The sequence below is a fragment of the Acanthisitta chloris genome, unplaced genomic scaffold, assembly GCF_000695815.1.
Source record: "Acanthisitta chloris isolate BGI_N310 unplaced genomic scaffold, ASM69581v1 scaffold1798, whole genome shotgun sequence".
In the NCBI taxonomy this organism is placed as follows: Eukaryota; Metazoa; Chordata; class Aves; order Passeriformes; family Acanthisittidae; genus Acanthisitta; species Acanthisitta chloris.
In genome coordinates this window covers 45,365-68,173 of record NW_008688523.1, presented here as the reverse complement: position 1 = coordinate 68,173, position 22,809 = coordinate 45,365, and the positions used below count along the sequence as shown (strand labels likewise).

The window sequence follows — 22,809 nt, the reverse complement described above, 5'->3', positions numbered from 1 at the left end:
GTAAAACCAAAATTCCTTTGCAATACTTGGGTGAATCTGAGCTCTAAATCAGTGGAATAAATGAGCTGTGGAAATGTAATTCTCTACATCTAAGCTGAATGGTGAGCACCCTGCAACCACCTGCAACCACCTTCTTAACTCTCTCTTAGACCCATTGCTACTGTGATTCGAATATGACACACACCTCCCTCTCTGCTCACTGGTGTAAAATGCAGAAAAAAGACTGCAGGCAGCTCCCAGCAACACTGTGCCTCTTGGAGATTTCACTACCTAAGAACAGTTCCCCAGTAGCAACAGAGAAACCAGCAGTAATTGTCAGCAACTCAGGAGCTGCTCCACACAACCCTTTGAGCAGGCATCAAGCAGGACCTTCCCAGGCACTGAACCATTTACATTAGGTTCTCTTTTGGGCAGATGCTCTTTACCTCTGAAGCTGCAGGTACATACACTGAAATTTTGAATGCTGGCTGCATTAACTCATGGTGACAACTCCTTCTTAGTATCTACTGCCAATTTACTTCAGAGCACTGCAGCTCTTTGACTCTTCCCAGTTCAAGCTGTTGGTGCCAAACCTGGTGTGCACTCAGTTTGTCAAGAGCTTTCCTCACTGCTTTGGGCCACAAGCATGATTAATAGAGCCTGTAAGCAGCCTGAATGAGAATCATTTATCAGTTCTCTGGGTTTAAATATTCCTGTGCAAAATACAGGGAAACCTGCACTGGAAAGGATTATGTATGGAAATCCAGTCAGCATGTGTGGGAGCAGCTTCCTCACAGAGGTGTGAGCTCTGTGTGGTGATGGGACATCACTTAGAGGCACAGAACCATTCAGGCTGGAAAAGACTTCTGAGGGGAATGGCATAGACACCTGGATATGTTCACCACTCCAGAGCACACACTGGAATTTAGGAGCTGTATATTGCACATAGGAACAGTAATTATGGAAAGCTCCCTAAGGAAGCAGCTCTTGCAAACCCTCCACACGCCTGACAATGACACAGACCCAAATATTTAGCACAGTCCTACTCTGACAATGCGTACCAGTAGGAAAAGCACAATGGCAAAAAAAGTTCTGCCTCAGGTGTCTCATGGAACTGAATGGCTCCTCAGTATGTTACTTGAAGCAAATTCATTCCTATTATATGCACACACATGCACTCCCAAGGTCAGGAACACTCACCCTGCAAGTACCAGATAAATCAAGCTATTTTCCAGCAGTTTCTTGCACTAGAAATCTTAAAAACATTATCCATTATTTTCTTTCTCTCCCTTTCTTAAATATCATGGAAGAATTGACTCCAGAATATACTCAAAATTCAACACACACACAAGTTGGGGAATATGTTTCCCCTCATCATTCCTCTGTCACTGAGCATTACACAACCTACACATGAGCAGGAGAGAACAAATGCTTAAAGTTCATCTTTCTTTATACACAGCATTTGAATGTCACTGTTATTTGATGTAATATTGGGGATTTTTAGAAATCTTGAAGGGAGGGAAGACACATGTTGCAAGTCTCTTGGAACAGGACTGTCTCCTACCACGTAGGAAAGCCTGGAAAGGGCCTGGATCATGCCTGGGGCCTCTCAGTGATTCTGCAATGCAAACTATAATATAGTTTTAACTCTACTGTTACAGAGTTCTCCATCCTTCTCCCTATTCCTTCAGAGGAAAAATAAACAGGTTAATGCAGACTCATTGTCCATTGCTCTGTATTTTTGGAGAGCTAATTGGAAAAGGAGTAGTGAAGTAACCAAGGTGTAGCCTTATTCACACAACATTCACCATGCACACAAAGTTTCCTGGAAACCTATTCTAAATCTGATAAGAAAAACCCTCATTACAAATAATTTGCTTGTTTAATTTTCACTTATTGAGCTTTAATGTACCATAAAAGTAAGCAATAACAACAGTGCCTTAACTAAATATTGCTTGTCTTGTATCCATTAATTTTCAGAAGAACACAAAACTGCCTCTAGATACAGGAAGCTGCTGGAAAATAAAAACTAACCAATCACATAAACTCAAATGAGAGCTTTAAAGAATTTTTTTTTTTTTTGTGGAACACAGAGTTCAACAAAAATGTATTCTGTTCACTGTACACACGACACCAATGGGAATAAGAGCCAGTTCAAGTTCTAAGTTACCATTACTTGGGTAATAGCTTCAAGCTGCAAGGCACAGCTGTATGGGCCCAGCCAGACAGGCTATCACAGCAATGCTTTGATAGCATGGGGCCCTTAAGTGTCAGGATATAGAAAAGGCAGCAGTTGTTGGCTGTGAAAACAGTCTGATACAAACCAGATGGGGACTTACTTGATGGGCAACACAAAGGAAAACAATTGGCTCATTCAACAAAGTCAGGCCACTGCCCCAGAGAATTAACAGAAGACAATAACAGTCAACCAGAGTTGATGCAAACAAGAAACAGCCATGTGGTTACGGTTTAAAGAATTGTTTCTGCTCAGACTAAACATAAAGTTTTGATTTCTAATTCTCATATTCATTAATTTCAGTCTCGTTTACAAGCCCCCTCTTCCTCCAAAGTCTTCCCTGCAATTCATTTACGTAGCACCAGCCTTCACACACCTACTTAAACCAGAAAAAAATCCTATGACAAAGGCAGCTCTATTAATCTAATGTTTCCTGAGGAATGCCAAGACCACAGACAACTTTGTGAACCGTGGCAGAACAACATTACAGAGACACAGAGTGTTATTAGACACATTTGCATGCTTATGGCAGTATATTTACTGATTCTTTTTGATTTGAAATGCATAAAGCCCAGTAGGTCACATGTTGGGTTACCAGAGTACAGATGTCTTCCAGTTCTGTAAAGAGATCTTCTGGTTTCTTACTTACTTGGGTTTTTTTAGAAGCAAACTTCAGATCAATTATGTTGCCACATAACAGTTTTGTCAGGCTACAGTTAAAAAAGAATCTATTACCAAACCCTTTTTGAAGCAATCAAAAATTTAAAAACGAGCTATTTCAGCCATACCTCCAAAAATCCCCAACCCACTCATTTTTAGAAGCTTGTAGAAGATTATGGTCCAAAATCTTAATTGCTCTTGCTGTTTTATTACAGGAAATATGAAAGTGACATGTGCAAAGGTATTTTGATTACAAATTACTTACAGAGATTGCACAATAACTCAGACCTCTAAGGGCCTTCTGCAATTTCACTCTCAGACTGAAAACATCTGAACTTTCTTTTCATATACTTCAAACTATTCCCTCTGGCAGGCTCTGCACTGCAGAGCTCTGCATGAGTGGGAAGGGTTGGATGGCACAGTCTGAAAGGCAGTCACATACCCACACACCACAGCAAGAATGTCTGCAAAATGCAGTGACCTGGAGATGTCCTGGATACCTTGAGAAATCACAGTGTCCTGGGACCGGTCAGCTTTAGCACATCACCAACACATCATAGAGTCATAGACTGGTCTGGGTTGGAAGGAACCTAAAAACCCACCTAGTTCTACCCCCGTGCCATGGGCAGGGGAAACTTTCACTAGACCATGTTGCTCAGAGCTCCATCCAAACTCGCTTTGAACACCCCCGGGGTTGGGGCAGCCACAGCTTCTCTGAGCAACCTGTGCCAGTGACTCACCACCCTCACAGCCAAGAATATCTTCCTAATATCCAATCTAAACCGACTCTGACTGTATGGTTCTCATTTACCAGCCCACTCTGGACTGTCAGAGAAAGGGAGTTTGTCCTTAAAAAACATGAAAACAACCCTACTGAATTAATGAAGCAGAAAGTGAGGACCTAATTGTCACCTTCAGTGGTTCTAGCTTTCAGCTGCTGTGGTTCTCAAGCCTGTGAGCATGGTTTTACTTCAATAAGAAGGTCAAAGTGCAGACTTGGCTTCATTCAAAACAAACCAACCACATATTGTAGGTAGAAAAGTCAAGTTTTACTTCAGTTTCCTGCCATAAGCACAGAGCCAACACTCCAACAAAGCCGTTGTGTGCTGTGCTCTGAGTTAAACAGCAGCAGAATCATGAGGCTGATTTCCAAAAGCACAGCCAAACTCCTGAAACCTCCGCTGCAGAGCTGGGCTGTCACATCGTGGCAGAGAAGATTGTGCCTGCAGTGCTGCTATTATTCATTTTTCACATCATATATATATCAAGGTCAGGCCACATTTTTTACATACAGCTGAAATTTTGGGCTGAGTCTGTTAGGTTGTTACTAGAAGATTACAAATGTTGGGTACAGAACAGCCTTTATCAAGCCTTAACCTCAGAGATATTGGATGTTGCAGTCTTCCATTAAAAGCAGATGAGAGAGGAGCACAAACCTCTTTAAATCCCAGGTCTGCCTGTAGAGGCAAATCCCAACTGCTCTTGTAAAAATGGTTTTGGACAGGGTTCATCAGAGAACACCTCCACATAAAGGCCTGATGGAGCAGGGGGAGGCAGGACAGCACAGTCTCCCTTCAAGTGAGGATTCCAACAGGAAACTGCTCCCCCCTTTCTCTTCTCTTAATCAGGAAGGAAGCTTCATCTTCAGAAACAAGCATCCCCTGTGCAATCTCCCTGCTTGCCTGTCTCTAGGAGCAGGTCCAATTACCGAAATAAGCAACATGCACTTTTGAGAAGTTAATTGTGTATTTACACTGCAACTCCAACCAGTAAATATTTCCCATTTATAACTCTGATTTACGTAACAGGGCACAATGGCAACTGCTCAGTACATTAAACAGTTTTTTAAAGATCAGTAATTATGGTTTAAGGATTATGAAGTGAAGTCAAAAATTAAGCAACTCCCACCAACAAATTCCATACTTTTTATTTCTACAAAGGTACCATGGCCTGACAAGGACAGACACTGCAGCTGTTATACTGTCTTTAAACAAACACAGCTCTGCCCAACTCTTGCAATATGCAGTGCATGAAACAAGGCCATGATATGCAGCCCTGAGATTATTACTTTCCTGTAACAACGAAGTCAAAAATTAAGCAACTCCCACCAACAAATTCCATACTTTTTATTTCTACAAAGGTACCATGGCCTGACAAGGACAGACACTGCAGCTGTTATACTGTCTTTAAACAAACACAGCTCTGCCCAACTCTTGCAATATGCAGTGCATGAAACAAGGCCATGATATGCAGCCCTGAGATTATTACTTTCCTGTAACAACCTGCGTTAGGATGGAGATCAGCAGAACAACTCATGTCAAATCTAACCTGCTTTGATTGCTTAATTTTGAACCAAAACATAACTATAACTCTACCTTATTTGAGCCAAAACATAACTACAATTCTACGAGACCCAGAAAACGTGAGATACACATTTTCATTGTTCACAGATGGCTGGTGATTTATTATTCCGTATTAAAACTACATGTCTGACAATAAAAAAGAAAGAGTTAATAGAAAGGCAAAGCCATGCTGTAAACAAAGAGAAACATTTACCTCAGTGCAGCCAAAGCACTGGGGGAAAAAATGCATTTCACAGAGCTGCTCCATATTTTGTGTCACACTCAACAACTTTCACTCAGGTTGTTTAGAACTGTGCTGAAAAACAGTTCTTCTTTCTTTAAAAGCAAAACATAAGTTTTAGATTAGAGCAGAATGACAAAACAGATACAAAGGTTCTAAATCTAAATTAAGCTTTTCTAGGTGTAGGGTGGGTTTTTTTAACCCCTGAATGACAGCACAGTGATAAAAACCAGAACACAGTAGTCCACAGACAAAATTTAACCCATCTCCATCATTTCCTGCTGTTCCCTGCAAATGCAGTCACCAAAAGCACACTTGCAAGTGGTATTTCAGAGATGAGGATTTGTTGTATTTTGCTTACAGAATTCATTTTCTGGAAGATGAAAAGGCTTTTAGCCAAGCTTTATGTTAGGACATTTTACTCCCCACTATTACAAAACACAGTCCCATGTGCAGCCTCAGCAGTGAGCAACAGGTCACGCATGACAGCTTTAATCTCTGCTCACCAGTCCTTACCCTATTTCTAAGAAGAAAGCTACTTTGGCAGGCTGTGTTTCTCTAAATCAGCATGTTGAAGAGTAGCATTACCATTATTTATACAGCAGTCTTCATTTGGAGGACATCCTGGATAACATTTACTCCATGCTGTTGCCCTATTTCAAAGTGCCCTGAGCTCCTAATCTGAAGAAATTAATTCCATGGTCACTGGAAACATGTATTTAATTATAGGCAGTCTTTGTATCCCTGTATTGAGAAGGTGGTGCTGGATAAACCTGGCCTCTCTTCAGTGTATCAGGTAGGTCTGTTTACTGCTAAAATGCCTAAAAAATAAGCAAATACAACACCTAGTAACAACTCTGCCCATGAGTATGAAAACTGCCTGTAAGTCAAGCCCTTTCACAATATAATGAGCAGTAAAATTTTAAAAGTACAATTTGATTGTGGACAGCAATCACCTAAATATCCATTTCATTGGCCAGTTTGGTTTTCTACATAACTTTACAGCTATACCTCACCTCTGCTGGCAGTGCAAATGTTTAGAAAGCATTAAAAAAGAAGAAAAAAAGAATTTAACCTCTGCTTTTGTAAATCCCTCATCTCCTTTGTAAAAGAGGTTTGGGGGCAGATAGTCAGAATCTGTGGGTTATTCATCACTCACCTTTAGCTACTTCCACTTGACATCCTACACACTCCTGTCCTAGTGATTTCTCTCCTACTCAGCCACTCCCCACACTAACCGTTGGCTCCTTCCAGGTTTCATGTAGTGCTTTAAGCCACTGAATTGAGAGCAATTTAAGAACAGGTAAAGTGTGAAGGGAGTCCAGCTGCCTCTGCCCAAGGCTCACCAAACCCATCACAGCAGGAAAAGCAGAAGCTGCTCCTTCTGTTGTGTTGCTCTCAGTCATGCACAAGCCACTGAATTATAAAGGGCAACATCTGCCTTCCCTGCCAACGAGGAAAGTGTAACAAACTCAGCACATACTGAAGACATAAAGCCTACATTTCTCCTATCACAGTGTTATATATGTTTCACCAAGTTGAAATATGTGTTTGTAATACTCCTTGTCTTCACCTGTCACCATACAGTATCCAGGCAATGTGTTGCCAGCACCCAAAGGCATCAAGACTTCCTGCTCTGATATTGATGCCTTTTATAGAAGAAACTTTAAAAAAAAAAAAAAGGCAGATAAGAGACCCGCTTAAATGACTTTTAATCCAAGTGAGGATGGTCATCCTAGAAGATCCTACGGTGCACCTGCCAACTGAACTAACAGAGTTTGCAGCAGGTCTACCTGAGACAGCTGGAATGGTCCCTGGACGTATCAGGCTGCAAACAAGAGTGATTGAGGAGTGTAAATTCAGGAAACTGCCTTTCCAGGCTGTAATCTCTGTCAGAGGTTCTAACCAAATGCCCTGCTGATTCAGAAAAAGGGAATGCTATTTCTTAGAATCACAGAACGGTTTGGGTTGGAAGGGACCTTAAAGACCATCTAGTTCCAACCCCCTGCCATGGGCAGAAACACCTTCCACTAGAACAGGCTGCTCCAAGCCCCATCCAGCCTGGCTCGGAACACTCCCAGGGATGGAGCCACAGCTCCTCTGGGCAACTTGTGCCAGTGCCTCAGCAGCCTCACAGGGAAGAATTTCTTCCCAGCATCTAATCTAAACCTGATTCCTTCCAATTGAAAACCGGAGCCTCTTGTCCTGTCACTATCTGCTTGTATAAAAAGTCCAACTTCCTCCTTTTTATAAGACCCCTTAAGGTACTGGAAGGCCACAGTGAGGTCTCCCTGGAGCCTTCTCTTCTCCAGGCTGAACAGCCCCAGCTTTCTCAGCCTGTCTCCATAGGAGAGGTGCTCCAGCCCTCTGGATCACAACCTTTTACAGCGACACTCTGAGGTGCTTTGCTTAGAACAACCAGGAATCTCAATCCAAATTAATTTACCATCCCTGCTAAAAAACAGACATGTGAATTAAAGCAGTACAAGACCACAGAAATTGAATGCCTCTTGAAACACTATGACAGGAGATGATGTGCAAAGGGATTTCAGATTCAATTATGTGTCTATAAATGAGCAGCAGGTTCAGGAGACTGTTCTGATCCTTTTCCATGACCTACCACAACACACAGGCCACAGAACAGCTAAGCACTCTTACTTTCTAGATGCACATCAGTTCTTTCTTATTAAACCATGGGCTCAGAGCTGTGGAACCACTAATTTGTGAGAAACTTCTCCCTCCAGAGAAGAATTAACTGGAAACAGCCCTGGGGCTGATGTAAGCATGAAGTACATGGGGAGTCTCTGTCCTTAGGTGGCTTACCCAAGCCTATTAATTTTTTGTGTGTGTCCCCCATTTATATAAGCAATGTTTGCATGAAAGGGGAAAGCAGGTCAGCCTAGTCAGCTTGCTACCATCTGCTTTTATTCAAAGTTGCTCAAGATCAGTGCCAGTGGGATCAGTGCCCATTAAAGGGGTTTATTGTGTGTGTTTATTTTTTGCTCTTTACAATGAAGGCAACAGCAATTACTGTAAGTTTGTAAAAGTGCATACAAATCATAATCCACAGTACAAAGCTGCTTCAGTCAGATCCCAGCGTGTTTACCAATCCTAGACAGGCTGGGAGAAAGGCTGCTCTGGCACAGCAGCTTCCATAGACTGGGGAGGAGTGTGTTAGTGTCCAGGAGATCTGAGACTGTATTTAATACTTGCCATCAGGACCATCCCCTGTTTGCAATGCACAGCAGCTCCAGCTGGTTCACCACCGCATGAGAATCTTGCACAAAGGAAAAAGCATCACATTCAGGCTTAACCCCCAGACAGTCTGACAATAGATGGATTTATACAACTAAATGGATGGATTTATACAACTAAAACTGGAACTGGTGAGAGATCAAAGGTAAGCTGCCAAAGTGGAAATAGCAATTTAGGGTTCTCAGCTAGTACATTCCAACTCTTAAGCGAGTGGAGCTGCAGCAGCAAGAGGTACTCCCTTCTTAATGAGAATTCTGCCTAGAATATTCCTGAACACTACAGACACAAGCTAACAAAAAACCCAACAAAACAAAATTAAAACTCCTCCAAACCAACCAAACAATCATAAAAATACCCTCAAAACCCTAACTGGCCAAAAGAGGAAAAGAAAAGGGAAAATGTGGAGAATTGCAGGGAAGAGGCAGTGGTGCTGTATGCAGCTTAGCAGAACTGCCTGGCTGTCTGGACTGCTTTGGTTCCAGCAGGTAGTCACAAGTGTTTGAAAAGGAAATGCAATTATGAATCATTTTGTTAACCAGAAATTCTAATTAATTTGGAAATAAAATTATTTACAGTGTGATGATACATTTAAGAATAGACGATTCTCAGAACTCTCTGGTGTCTGTGTGATGTGCTGTAGGCAGCTGAGGCTCAGCAGGTGTACTCAAACTGGGTATCACATGGCATCTTGAGGCAAAAAAGGCATGGAGTGACAGGAGAAGGGGGAATGACTTCCCACTGCCAGAGGGCAGGGTTGGATAAGATATTAGGAAGGAATTCTTCCCTGTGAGGGTGCTAAGGCACTGGCACAAACTACCCAGAGAAGCTGTGGCTGTCCCATCCCTGGAAGTGTTCAAGGCCAGGTTAGATGAGGTTGGAGCAACCTGGGCTAGTGGAATGTGCCCCTGACCATGGCAGGGGGTGGAACTGGATGGTCTTTAAGGTCCCTTCCAACCCAAACCATTCTGGGATTTTATGAAAACTCCAAATGTACACCGGGTGCTTTATGCAGCAGCGCCACAGACTTTCAGCTGACCAGCATGAAGCAGCGACTGGTCCCTCATTATTTTCCTATTACAACCTCATGTATGGTGAAATCCCAGGCTTAATTTTGTCATTGCCCTGAACTTTAGCTCATGATCTATAAAATGCACTTTGAGGCATGCCACGGATCACTGGATTAAATCACCTGCAATCCTTCAAAATCTAGGCTTGAAGAGGGAATCAGATGAGATTTTGTAATACTTACTTTGAGCCCCAGTAAATCTGAAAAAAGACAAGTAAAACAATCTAAGTATTTGACAGTGACCATAGGAAGTAATTTTTTTAAGTAGTGAGCATGTCAGCCTGAGTAAGTTTTTGTATTTCCCTTTCTTCAGAAAAAGCCCCCAACTGGTGCTGGAATTTCATTGAAAATCCCTGCTGCTGTATACCAGAGGAGGGATGTGGAAGAGGAATACACACTGAACCTCAACAAAATCAGTGTATTTAGACATAAACATCCGATGAAAAAGGAGAAAGAAGGAACTGTGAACTGCTTTCACTTGCTCAAGCAATGGGGCTGTAGTTGCCAGCCTCACCTCCTGGACTCAAAACTTGTGACCAGGAACATTCCTTAAGCCCACACTGGAAGATTTCTTGCTTTATTCTTTTTACAGTGTGAAAAGTGCAAAATACCTTCCCCTCCAGAGGTTACCCACACACACATCCAGCATGGCACAGCAGTGGATTCTCATGGGGACTCTACAAGGGAAATGTGAATATTAGAAAGCTCTGAAGATTTTATGATGGATGTAAAGCATCATCTGTATAGGCACCAAGGGAAGACTAAAAGGCGAAGTTTTCTGCCTTTGCACATAGCTCCTGCAGCAAAAGCCTCAGCACAAGGTCACAGAAATGTCACTGCAGAGTGCGATCCCTGTGTAACACTTAAGGAAAGTTGAAGCAAGAGAAGAACCAACTCTCAGCCTCTTAGAAGTTGAAGGAAATTGCCAAGGGAACAAAAACTTAATGCATGTAGATCCATAAGTAAAGGGCCAGGGGCTACAGGTGTGGAATTGGCCTCCAGAGGAGAATGACTTCTCCCTGAGCACAGCACTCAGTAGGAAACCCTCAGACTGCAGAGCAATATGAACTTGCTAGTAGAGTTTTCTTAAGTATAAATTGTGTCTTCTTGCTTTTTTTATTTCTCTATCTGATTACTTGGATTTCAATTCATTTAGATGCCTCCAAAAATCAAATTACATTATGTGAGTCTAAAAAACATACCAGGGAGAGTTGTGCTTCACTTGCTAGTTGTTCCTGTTCTTCACACCTTTAGCACAAATAAGTGAGGGGAAGGAATGACAAAGTTATGAGACCAGAGGATCATTTCCCAGAAAGATCTTTCAGGAATGGATACAGGGACATGCACAGTCCATGAAAGCCACAGCAGCTCCTGGTGCTTGGCTGCCCATGACCCAAACTTGAAGCAGCAGAACACACCCACAGCAGCAGAACATCAGTGTCCACAGTAACAAATCCACACCAGACTTCACCTTAAGCTATGAAAAATCCAACTTCTCTTTTAACATTCTGTCTGAAAAATAACTGGAGTAACTCAGTGGGAAAAGAAGCAACCAGAGATATAAATGGCACTTCTTAATAGATAAATAGAATTGACAAAAGCCAAGAAACTCAAAACTCCTGTTTCAAGTGTAGTATAACACAGCTAAATATTGACTTACAGCACTTCAAACCAGAAACTCTCAAGTGTGGCTACTGAGGATTTGATGTGGGATATTAGGCAAAGTGCATACTTATGCATGTTTGGTGTTGCATGGCCTATCATGTAAGGGCCATGGGCATGTGCAGAACAACCAAACAAGAACTGTTTGAGAACTGGTGTTCTAAACCACTTGGAGCACCTAAGAGCTAATGATAACTTACAGAAAAGACACAATTTCTGTGGGAAATGCAGCTTTGCATTTCTTGACTTGCCCAACTGTAAAATACATTAACTGAATTATGTCAATGAGCCACCTGATAGCACAGAGAGGTAACTGCATAGGAAAACCAGAGGCAAAATAGACCAGATATACCCCCGGAAGTGTTCCAGGCCAGGCTGGATGAGGCTTGGAGCAACCTGGCCTAGGGGAAGGTGTCCCTGCCCATTGCAGGGGGGTGGAACTAGAAGATCTTTAAGGTCCCTTCCAACCCAAACCATTCTGGGATTCTATGATTTGAATACTGAAGAAGCACTGAAAAACTTACATAAATCTCTAACAGGACACTTGCTTGAAAAATGCCATAATTATAGCTAAGTGATTTAATTCCTTCAGTTTCCAAGATTTTCCTGCAGAAATGAGGCAAATTCAAGGAGCAATGTAGGCTACACAAACTATTTCTGCCTCTCAGGCTGTGGTGGAACTCTCTCCAGTGCAGAAGAATAGCTCTGGTTTGCTTCACTAGCTGCTGTTTTCAGGGTGGTATGGACAGTCTTTAGCAAAAGCCTTCAGTGAAATTCAGGCCAAAAAAAGAAACAGCAGGATATTACAGAAAAAGTAAACTTTCAGTAGAATAGTCATTGAGTTTGACCAAACCAGTTCCAGTTCTAAGAAAAAAATAAAGACCTTTAGTCTTATCCTAATCTTCTTCCTTCCTTGAAGCATCTGTTAGAGATTTGCCTCACGCCACAATAGTTTTAAGAAAAAATAACCCAAAACCTAACTCAGAGCAATTCCTGGCTGAAGAAGAGAGACAAAGTATTAAGTTATAGCCATATTTTCAGTATTACAGCTTTCAGTACAGCATAATGTCAATGTTAACACACAAGCAGCACATTTCCAGTATTGAACAAGGGCTATGGAAGCTTTATTTTTTCATACAGATTGTTTTAAGGGCTTCTTGTCATCTTATTCATTTATTGCACAGATCATCTCCTCCCACAAGCAATTGTGCAATCTCTCTGTGGCAACAAAGCCAATTGCTTAGTGTCCCAATATTACTTTCCCATGTACTTACAGCTGCCTAAATATAATTCACTAGCTGGAGATGAAAAGGAATTGCTATCATGAAGTTGTGCTCTCCAGGTCACATTCGGAGAGTCTCTGCTGTAGGAAAATAATTAAGTGAAGCTACATCTACCTCTGGTTCTGAGCTGCTCACATTAAAGTTTAAAACTGCTCTGCAGTCAAACATTGCCACCTGTTCTTTCATTTTCATTGTAAAAAATTTGGAATCCCTTTCATGTAAGCCTGAAAATGCTTAAATTCTGGAAATATGTGCATTCCCCAACCACAACAATTACTATCATATTAAATTTATGAAGATGTATGAAAGAATGGTACAAAGATTAAAGGGTATTATAAAGCCAAAATATACATGCATGTATATTATGTACTACAAATATGTGTTCTCAAACCACTGTCTCCACCATGTCTAGAGAAGGCACACACTGCAATTAATAATACATTCAAGCTTGATTTTCAGTTGCAACTTTCAGGAGACTTTACCCTTTCAGGCATGATATTGTAGCAGTCCTACTGAACTTCAACTTTCATTAGAAGCCATCAATCAAGTTTCTTTCAGTAAAACCACATGTTCACTGCAGACCACAAGAAATTTTTTGACAACAAAAGAAAGTTCTGTCATGTGTATATTTATGGCCAGAGAAAGATGAGGCAAATCTTGTCATGTGTTTATCAGTTAAAAAAAAATGGGGATTTTTAACATCCAACTGCAAGTCCAAAATACTTTCCCTTTTCTCTCAATTCACACTTTTCTAAGTCATAATACCAACCCAAGCACTTACTCTTTAAACTCTGAAAAACTACCTAAATGGTTCTGTCTCTGAAATGCTGCTCCATTTCCAGGCAAGGACTCCTTGTTCTCTGCTCTCCCAGCAAAGGGAACCATCTGACATGAAGTTTTTATAAACAGGGAGCTTTGAACTTACAGTAACAGATGTGCTTAATTTTAAGATGTTGTATTTACTTAAACCCACCTACACTTATCATGTTGCAAGTTTCCCTTTTTCTTTCAAATGCTTCTTATTAATTTTTTACCCTCAACTTTTTGCCTGATTAAGTTCTCTTGTGGCAAAGCTTACAGAGACAAGACCTTCTGGTTCAAACTGACAGACAGTTGTTTCCATTTGCAAATCCTCTAGATTTTTATTGGCTCATTAAATATGTATACTTTGAACGAGATTTAAATTATCCTGGTATATAAATCATCTTTTTTTTGTGTTCTTCTCAAAGAAAATTGACTACTGCCATCTCCTGGTCACACATTTTCAGCTGACACACATACATACCTGGACTGTGCCCAAATTCCTTCTACTACAGTACAGGTAAATAGTTGGACATGCATGAAGTTGTGCCACTTCTTCTGTAAATTTTTCCACTAATAGTCCATAGCTGCTAATTTTTACATTATTCATAACTCTCCTCATGTGCAAACCATCGCTCTGAAATGAAGTTCCAAGTCCCAACAACCAATAACATTGGCCCAAGGCTTTTCTTACCACTTATAAATATTTGAAACAGAAATAATTCCCTCAGAATTAGAATTTGAATAGATGTTTTCTAAAAAAACCACATAAATGGAAGAAGTTCAAAGGATTATTTTTAAAAGGGCTTGAAGGAAGAATTTGCCTGTGTTGGGGTGGAGCAATTATAATTGAATGTATTGCAGACATGCAGGTTTTTAGATTCCTGTTCTTAGCACAGTAAGATTCAAACTGCAACAGATGTCACTCTGCACCTCCACAAACTTCTTATCTGCTAAACCAATTAAATGCAGCAGTAATGTGCACAGTTTATGTTATTTCAACACTGACTTGAACTACAACAAACACAAAACATTCCCTCCCTCTCATACAACAACCTTTAAACAGATACTAAGTAATCTCCAAAAATAGCAGCACTATGCAAAGATAATACACAGTGACCTGCATGTAAGATAATCTGTTACACACCAGCTTGAAGCCCATCCTACACCAGGCCTTTTTAACATTGACAATATCTGATTTTCTCCCACATTTACATGATCTTAACTTAGTATTATCCTTCAGTTCTCCTGCAGCACCTCTGCATTTCCCCATGTGTGAGCCAGTCCCATCCAGCACAACATTATGAGCATCTCGTGTGCTAAACAGCTCTCTATAAAGCAATTAAGATTCAGCTGACTACATAAAATGCATATTGTAATGCTCTTGGCAAATACACATTTAAATGAATACTTAATTGCAAAGATTCTGATGACTTATATACAGATACATTGCACAGAATCAGAAAATCACAGACTGGTTTGAGTTGAAAGAACCTTAAAGATCATCTTGCTCCAACCCCCCTGCCATGGGCAGGGACACATTCCATTAGCCCAGGTTGCTCCAAGCCCCATCCAACCTGGCCTGGAACACTTCCAGGGTTGGGGCAGCCACAGCTGCTCTGGGCAACCTGTGCCAGTGCCTCAGCACCCTCACAGCCAAGAATTTCTTCCTAACATCTATTCTAAATCTAACTTCCTTCAGCACAAAGCCATTCTCCCTTGTCCTGTCACTACAAAGTCCCTCTCCTATGCTCTAAGGTCTCCCCAGTGTCTTCCCCTCTCCAGGCTGAATTTCCAATGCTTTCAGAGCACCCTAACAATATCATAACTATCTACACATATAGACATAGATATGGACATGCATACACACTATGTATACATAAAAGTTTGGAATTGTTGTAATGAGTTTGGTAGAAATGAAAGCCAAATTTAAAAGAAACCAGAATTTTATTATACATGAGTATATATCAGTATTTGAAAGTGATGTGCTTAACTGAGAGAACTCTATTTGCTTGTTCATGTTGATTTACCTTCTTGTTGCATCTCTTCAGACTTCCCTCTCACATGAATAACTCTGGGTCGCACAGTCTCAACTGGTGCAGCTCCTTGGCTTTCCTCCTACACATCAGATAATAAAATCATATTACAAATCTGACTTTTGATGCAAAAGCACAGTAAAATAACATGGAGCTTCAAGAAACATCCAAAGAGGTTTTTAAAGATTCATTATAAGATGTGCACTTTTTCTCCTTCCTTTTGACTTCAAAAGAATTCAGCTTGAATTCGCCTATTGCAATGCTAATCCCCTTAGCTGCACATCCTGGGAGCAGCAGGTATGGATGGCAAAGTGCCATGTAGACCTGAAGACACAGGAGATGCTCAATTCTTACTCAAAGCATGTGGCAGAAAGAACATAAAATTTCCCTGTCTCTCTTCAACACCTAGGACTTCTCCCTAGGTATTATCCTCCTGACTAACAAGACAAAGTTGAAAGCGAAAAAAAAAAAAAAAAAGAATTTCAGCGCACAGGTTGGAAAACCCAGGCCAAGTCTAAAATTTGTTTCCTTGACCATGGTCTTTAGAACCATTTTCCACTCTTGCTGAAATGTGCTAGGTCTGCACAATGCCTATGGAAAAATAGCTCCTTAGAAGCAACAAACACTCTGCATGTTAACAAGGGAGACATCATATTTGTCACGTACACTTGTTATCTTATGCTAACTGGAACAGGAATTGTGGCCCAAGGACATTCCATTGCATGGAGACAAGAAATATGAGAAGGGCAAAACAGAGTGATGGAGTCCTGGACAACTTAAATGTTGTCCAAGACAGACAAATTTTATTTCATCTGTTATTCTGTTGATTCCGCAGATGAATATGGTTTTAATGAAGGATCTTAAAGAAGGCAGAACACAAAACCAGCCTCCACATGTTTGTGTATTACACAGCACTTGGAGCCTACAGACAGAATCTCTGCATGGTTTCTGGGAAAACTGAGAAGCAATGGCACTGGTATTGTCTGAACACCTGATGACAAAGCACCAGTGGTATTTTGCTCCCCAAAAGCTAAAAAGGAAGAAAAGGGAAATATGCCTTAATTCTGTAAGAGAGACTCTCCACTACTGTGGAAACCACAAGTGAAACAAACAGCCAAAAGTATAGATGAAAAGAAGATGAAATGGTGCTAACTACATCATCAGGGCTTCTCATTTCTTTCAGCTAACAACTGTCTCCTGTGACAACAGGAATCTCAACACCAATATTGGTTCTCATATATTTAAGGATTATTTAAGCCAGAGTTGCAAAAATCAGGAGGAACAAACAGACAAAGCATTCAGTCAGTGTCTTTCCCTCAGCGGCTGCATAGACTTGGTTACACTCCTCAGCAAACAAAGCACAGAGAGGGCTGCACTAGTGGCTACCATGTCACCTCTAAGAAGCACCAACACACCTCACCAGCACAGCCATGAGCAGAAATACACATGCAACTGAGATGAAGCTAAGATCTCCACAAGGCTCTAAGTGCATGGACAGAGCAGCTAGGATTAGCACTGACTTGGGCACCTCTTCCACCACAATGCTGACCAACTCTGTTCATCATTTAAACCTGACAAGGTAAGCAAGAGTTGAGAAGACTTCCTGCAAGCAGGAAGGTCTCATGAAGGCCACTGGTGTTACAGAATATTAAATGTCAGCAGCATAACAGTACACTTATGGGTCCATTTGGAGTGAAGTTTTTTGTTTTCTATTGGATTTATAATGCAGCAAACCAAAAACCAGTTTAAACTGAACTGAGGTACAAACAGAAGTTGAGAGATAACAGATTCATAACCTACAGTTATGGATTCCTGAAGGTTAAATAACCATGTCTTTTGAAATACTAAAAACTGAGAGCTAATGAGAATACCAAAGTGACAATCCCACTGAAAAAATGTGGATTGTATAAAAATGTTCGTACTCATAAACTAGTATTATGGAGATATTTTGCAGCCAAGTGGTTTTCTAAGACTTTAACAATGCATTTGGGACTCCAAATGATTTAGATTTACCATCCTTGGAATGTTTAGCCACACAAATATGACATCAATGTTCCTGTCCCTCCTATGATCAAAATGATTTATTTAGAATAGGAAGAGCTCTGTATCCTCCTAGTTATTCTCTTGTTTCTTAGAGCTAAGAGCATGGGGGCAAACTGGCCACAAATAACAGTCAATTCCTGTATTGTTGCACAAGAATGGACAGAAAGGGTCAAACCCAAGATGCCTTTAGTCTGCCTTTGTCTAACAGTGGCTAAAAGCATATATAAATCTCATTTTAAAAATCTAATGCCAGAAATGGAGGAGCAGCCAAGGAATTTGGGTAGATAAGGAAATTCCTGTATGACTTAGGCCATTTGTTTTGGAATGAGTGACCACACAGGTTTCATGACTAAAAGGCATTTGCTCATGCCCTACATGAAAATTCAGGGCTCTTTCTGCTGGCCAAAATCTGACCTACACAGCAGTGGCAGGGAGCAAACAAGTGGTACATATATGGCAGCTCTACATCACTGCCAAAACCTCCCTGACACTGATCCTGACATGAGGATCCTGTTCAGACACTGCAGAAACCACCATAACAAACCCCAACATCCAGGAGGATCATTCCCAGTTAAATCCCAACAAAACTCTACCAAGCCCAAGGCTCAGCTGGACACCCTCTGAAACAGTGTATTTTCTCAGGTTCCTCAGCAAACTTTTCTCCTAAATACATTTGTTTTCTGACTTTAATTTCAATGAAGGCAAATGCTGCCTAGAGATGAAAAACAAGATGTGAGAGTCCGTGACTAACTTGAGAGGAAATCTTTAAAGAAGTTTAAAGTGATTATTTGCCTTAAATATTGCACTGAATGAATGAATCACCCTGAAAGTCTAAGCACCTCTGAGCTGGTATTTTGTTACCAGAAAATCTGTGTCCTACTGGCAGGTGACAAAGCAGATCCACCACAGAGCTGAATACAGATGTGATCCCTAATTGCAACTGGGGGAAAGGTACATCGTCGTCACATGGTAAATAGATGTTGTCAAAACAAGCTTTCAAATCAGCTGGTACAGGGGGTATTTTTTTCTTTTAGAGAAGGATGTACAGGTCTAATAGAGGATCTTATGGAATAAGACTTCGCCCCATCCAGGAGAAATGTTTCCTGTGGTTATCACTTAGAGGTATGATCACCTCACAGAACAGCTAAAAGGTTTGTCTGTGAGAAACAGTGACAGAGTCTTACATGAGGAATAACCACACACAGGAAGAGATTGTTTTGTTTGGGGGAAAAACCAAAACAAACAAAACCACACAGACAAGGTTCAGGGGTTTGGTTGGTTGGTTGGTTTGAAGGGAGGGTGAGTTTTACACGCCAGCAGGCAAAAGAAACCAACCACACTGAGGGTTCAGATGCACGAAAAAGTTTCTAAAGATCAGATAATGTGTAACTATTTACATATAAAGGGTAAGATAGTATATAACTATCTATCTATCTGCTTACTTTTTGTGAAAGACACTGTGCCAGATCAAGTCAGATCTCTTGCATAGGTAAGACTATGTACATGGCCAATCTTATACATGGTACATTATCATTTTCTTGTACTCAGCCAAACAAAAATCAATCCTAATCCTATCAGCTGATTCTCCTCAGTGTAAGGCACAGGTATCACTGTTCTTTATCACAGCCAGTGGGGCTGAAAGAAGGAAACATGTTTCATCTTCTTTGTCCCTATTCCTTTTGGCTAGTGAAACAATAACACGGATATGAGCTTCACCACACAGGACACAGCAGTCACAGAATCCAGTTTTGCCTGTGAGCAATCATTCCAATAAATAGTATGTTCTTTTCAAAGAGAAAAGAGGTATAACATTTAAAATCCTCTTTGAAGATGCAGCACATCACTTCAGATGACACGTTAGAGAACTGCTCAGACACTAATGGCATGACACACGTCAAGGCTCAAACCCCAAAGACAGGTCAGTACGAGACACTTTAGATTATTTTACACAGAACACCAGGGGAGGACAGAATGCATCCATGCACACAGCAACCATGGTAAGTATGTAATTACTTTCAAACACACTGTGAAGCTTCATATATTAGAGAGCAGTCTGCCACCTCAGTTTTGGCTTTTACCACTTGCTATTTGAATTTCTCTCTAGTTAGCAAGTAAACCATCATCTCTAGGTAACAGCACATACTGATAAATTAGCAACAGATTGTCTAGGTTTGAAGCAGAGATCAATAGGATCTTCCTCCACCTTCAAGTGTCCTGAGGTACATTATCATTCTGCCTTTCCAACCCTGCCCCTGCTAGGACAAATGAAGCTCCTGAAATGCTGAATCAGTGGGTTACAACTTGTGAGGCCAAATTTCTATTGTTACTTCCTTTCCCATATATCCATCATGTTATTCTTCCGTATTTGAAGCATTGTGCCCCGAAAACATTGGAATGCCACATCTGAACTGTGTATATACAGTACTAGATCCTGTAAGACCAGCAAAGCTGTGAGGAAGTGCAGGAAAGGTAAAAGAGAAGGTCTGAGCCTAACAGAAAGGATATTGCAAGGATTCCATCCCAGCAAACACAATCACTCTTACTGCAATACATGTCCTTTTGACTGTCACTTTAAGTGCAGCAGTTTGGTGATGTCAGGCACCACAGTGAAACAGGAACATTTATTTCCCCAGGTTACAGCATAGTGAAACAGGAACATTTATTTCCCTAGGTTTCAGTTTGCTCTTTCTGACTAGTCACATCAAAAAATCCTTTCAGTTTACCTGGGACAGATCCTCTGAGGGTGATGTCACTCCGCAGCTTGGTTGGGCTGTTTGCAGAACAGGATTTGAAACTGGCTGTGATTCCAGTTCAGCCATAAGCATTGGACCATGACTTGTATCTGTATCTCCAAGAATTTCTGCTGAGAGAAAAAAATTCCTTGATGAGCTGGAGCAATAATCTCCTGGTCAACTCATGTGGCAGAATGGGAAGTGCTTCAAAATTCAACAACAGAACATGCAACGTTAAAGAGAATTATTTCCTCCTTACATGGCTCACTGTATATCCCTTAGATTGTTCTTGTGGGGGGAAAAAAATAAATAAGAAATACACATCTGTGGAAATTGAAGGAATAAATCAGTTTTATCATCTGTGGTTTCTACATGGCAGCATTTAAGAGAGCTTCAGAGCTGTGTACTTCATCATACCATTATATGCTTAATGAGCTTTATCACATTCACTGGAAAGAGATTGGAAAGGTTTCTTCATGAAAATGTTTCACTGTTGTGTGAATTAAAAGACACCTGTATATCATCTATTTTAAAGGGATAATTTGCTCTCTAATCCAGCATTTATCAGCTCTTGCAGCCTGCAAGTGTGTGAAGCATCTTCATGAAAAATGTACTGACAGCTCATGAACTAACTTTAGCCTTCTGCTATCACACAGAGCCAAAGAATGAATTTTAAGCCTAATTAACTATAATCATTGCTTAATTAACTGCAATTATTGTTCACTTTAAGACTGCATGTGCCACACTTCATTTGCATGTTGGTTTTTTATGTCCATGGCTTTAAGCACCGAAAACAAGGATTTATAAACGCAAGACTGATCATCAAGATGTTGTGATGTACCTGCACAAGAAACACCTGCTCCATCCAACAAATGGACATCATGTTTCCAGAATGCAAATAAAAACTGGTCACAAACCTGAGGATAACCCACATACACACAACCCCCAAAATTCTTCCAGATACCTTTGTGAGTGACTCGTTCTGCCAGAGAAACTGTGTCTCCACTGCAAGGTTATACATACAGAGATGCACACCCTGAAATATGCGAACTCTGACACTTGTTGGTGTTACAATTATTTCCTTTTAGCAGCCTGAAAAATTATTATCAAATAAAATGATGGACCTGCATTGTAGCTTTGTGGCTGTCAGGAAATGGCTGAAGGACAATCTCACATATCAGTGGAGAAAGAGAGAGAAAATATTTGGAAGAAAGTGGAAACAATCACAGATCATTCCTTCCCCCTTCCACTCCCCACGAACAGATTGTTTCCTACCCAGTGTTGACTTCACTATCAAAAGGACTTGGAAACAAGATTTTCTGTTCCTCCCTGATATGAGAACACTCTTGTCTTCAAAGCAGATCTGAGCTTATACACAATGTTGTTTCCTTAGCAATGCAACGAATCCTGTGCTGTGTTCAGAGGTGCGGAGGGAGAGAAGCTAAATTAAAATTCATCAGAATGCAACAGAATTCAGCCTGGGATTATTAGAGGTTATGTAAAAGCACCGGGCATTCCCCTATGGTAGTTAGTCCAGGGCACTTGCCTCCACTCAAAAATATACTACAATAAAAACAATACTACAAGGTGTAGAGACATAAGCTTAAAAAATTCAGTAGAGAAACACACTGCTTCTAGATTATTAGCACATGCAGGAGCTGGTTTTGAAAAGTGTTAGGTATTTACAGGACAGTCAAAGGGCATCCTAAATTAAATTTAATAAATTTAAAAAACAGGTACAGAGAAGATACAAACATGTGCCAGAAACAGCTATGGACAGTCTGGGTAAGGAGGACATACCCCAGAGACAGGTTCTCCCATGAACAGGCATCATCTAACCCCATGGTCCTGAGCACTTAGTGACTTACAGAATCATGGAATCCCAGAATGGTTTGGGTTGGGAGGGACCTTAAAGATCACCTCATTCCAACCCTCTGCCATGGGCAGGGACACCTTCCACTAGCCCAGGTTGCTCCAAGCCCTTTCCAAGCCTACCAGGGTTGAGGTAGCCACAGCTTCTTTGGGCAACCTGTCCCAGTGCCTCACCACCCTCACAGGGAAGAATTTCTACCTAATATCTAACCTAAATCTCTCCTCTTTTACTTTCAAACTGTTCCCCCTTGTCCTATCTCTATCTGCAGATGATCTAGATCACTGATTTATTCCTACATTGTCATGTCCTTAATGCTGACTGTCCTCTAACACAATACAAAGTTAAACAAATGACTTGGAGACATCTCTTACCTCAGGAAGCCTCATGCAACCAATCTCCAAACAGCATTCAACAAACTACTTTCAAGTAAAAGTCTGATAATATCTGACATTCCAGATCATATTTTCCAGGCTGACACTGGTGTGGTTGGTTCAAAATGTTAGGTCACAGCTAGTTTAGAAGGTTATTCTCTGTGTCACCACTTCAAAACCAAGCAAATATATTCTTATTTCTCCAGGATTATTTTGGCCATGTGTTGGA

General features: G+C 40.9%; 1 protein-coding gene across 1 annotated transcript in view; it reads right to left on the bottom strand.

The window, feature by feature from the left end:
• The window catches only part of KIAA0586 (KIAA0586 ortholog), a gene marked incomplete at its 5' end in the record, with an annotated part of 79,821 nt that overhangs the window by 11,821 nt on the left and 45,191 nt on the right, over positions 1-22,809 (bottom strand). Inside the window, 2 exons of the mRNA XM_009081035.1 lie at positions 15,556-15,643; positions 20,328-20,464. Of these exons, the coding sequence (XP_009079283.1) occupies positions 15,556-15,643; positions 20,328-20,464 (225 nt within the window). The remainder of the gene's footprint in view (positions 1-15,555; positions 15,644-20,327; positions 20,465-22,809) is intronic.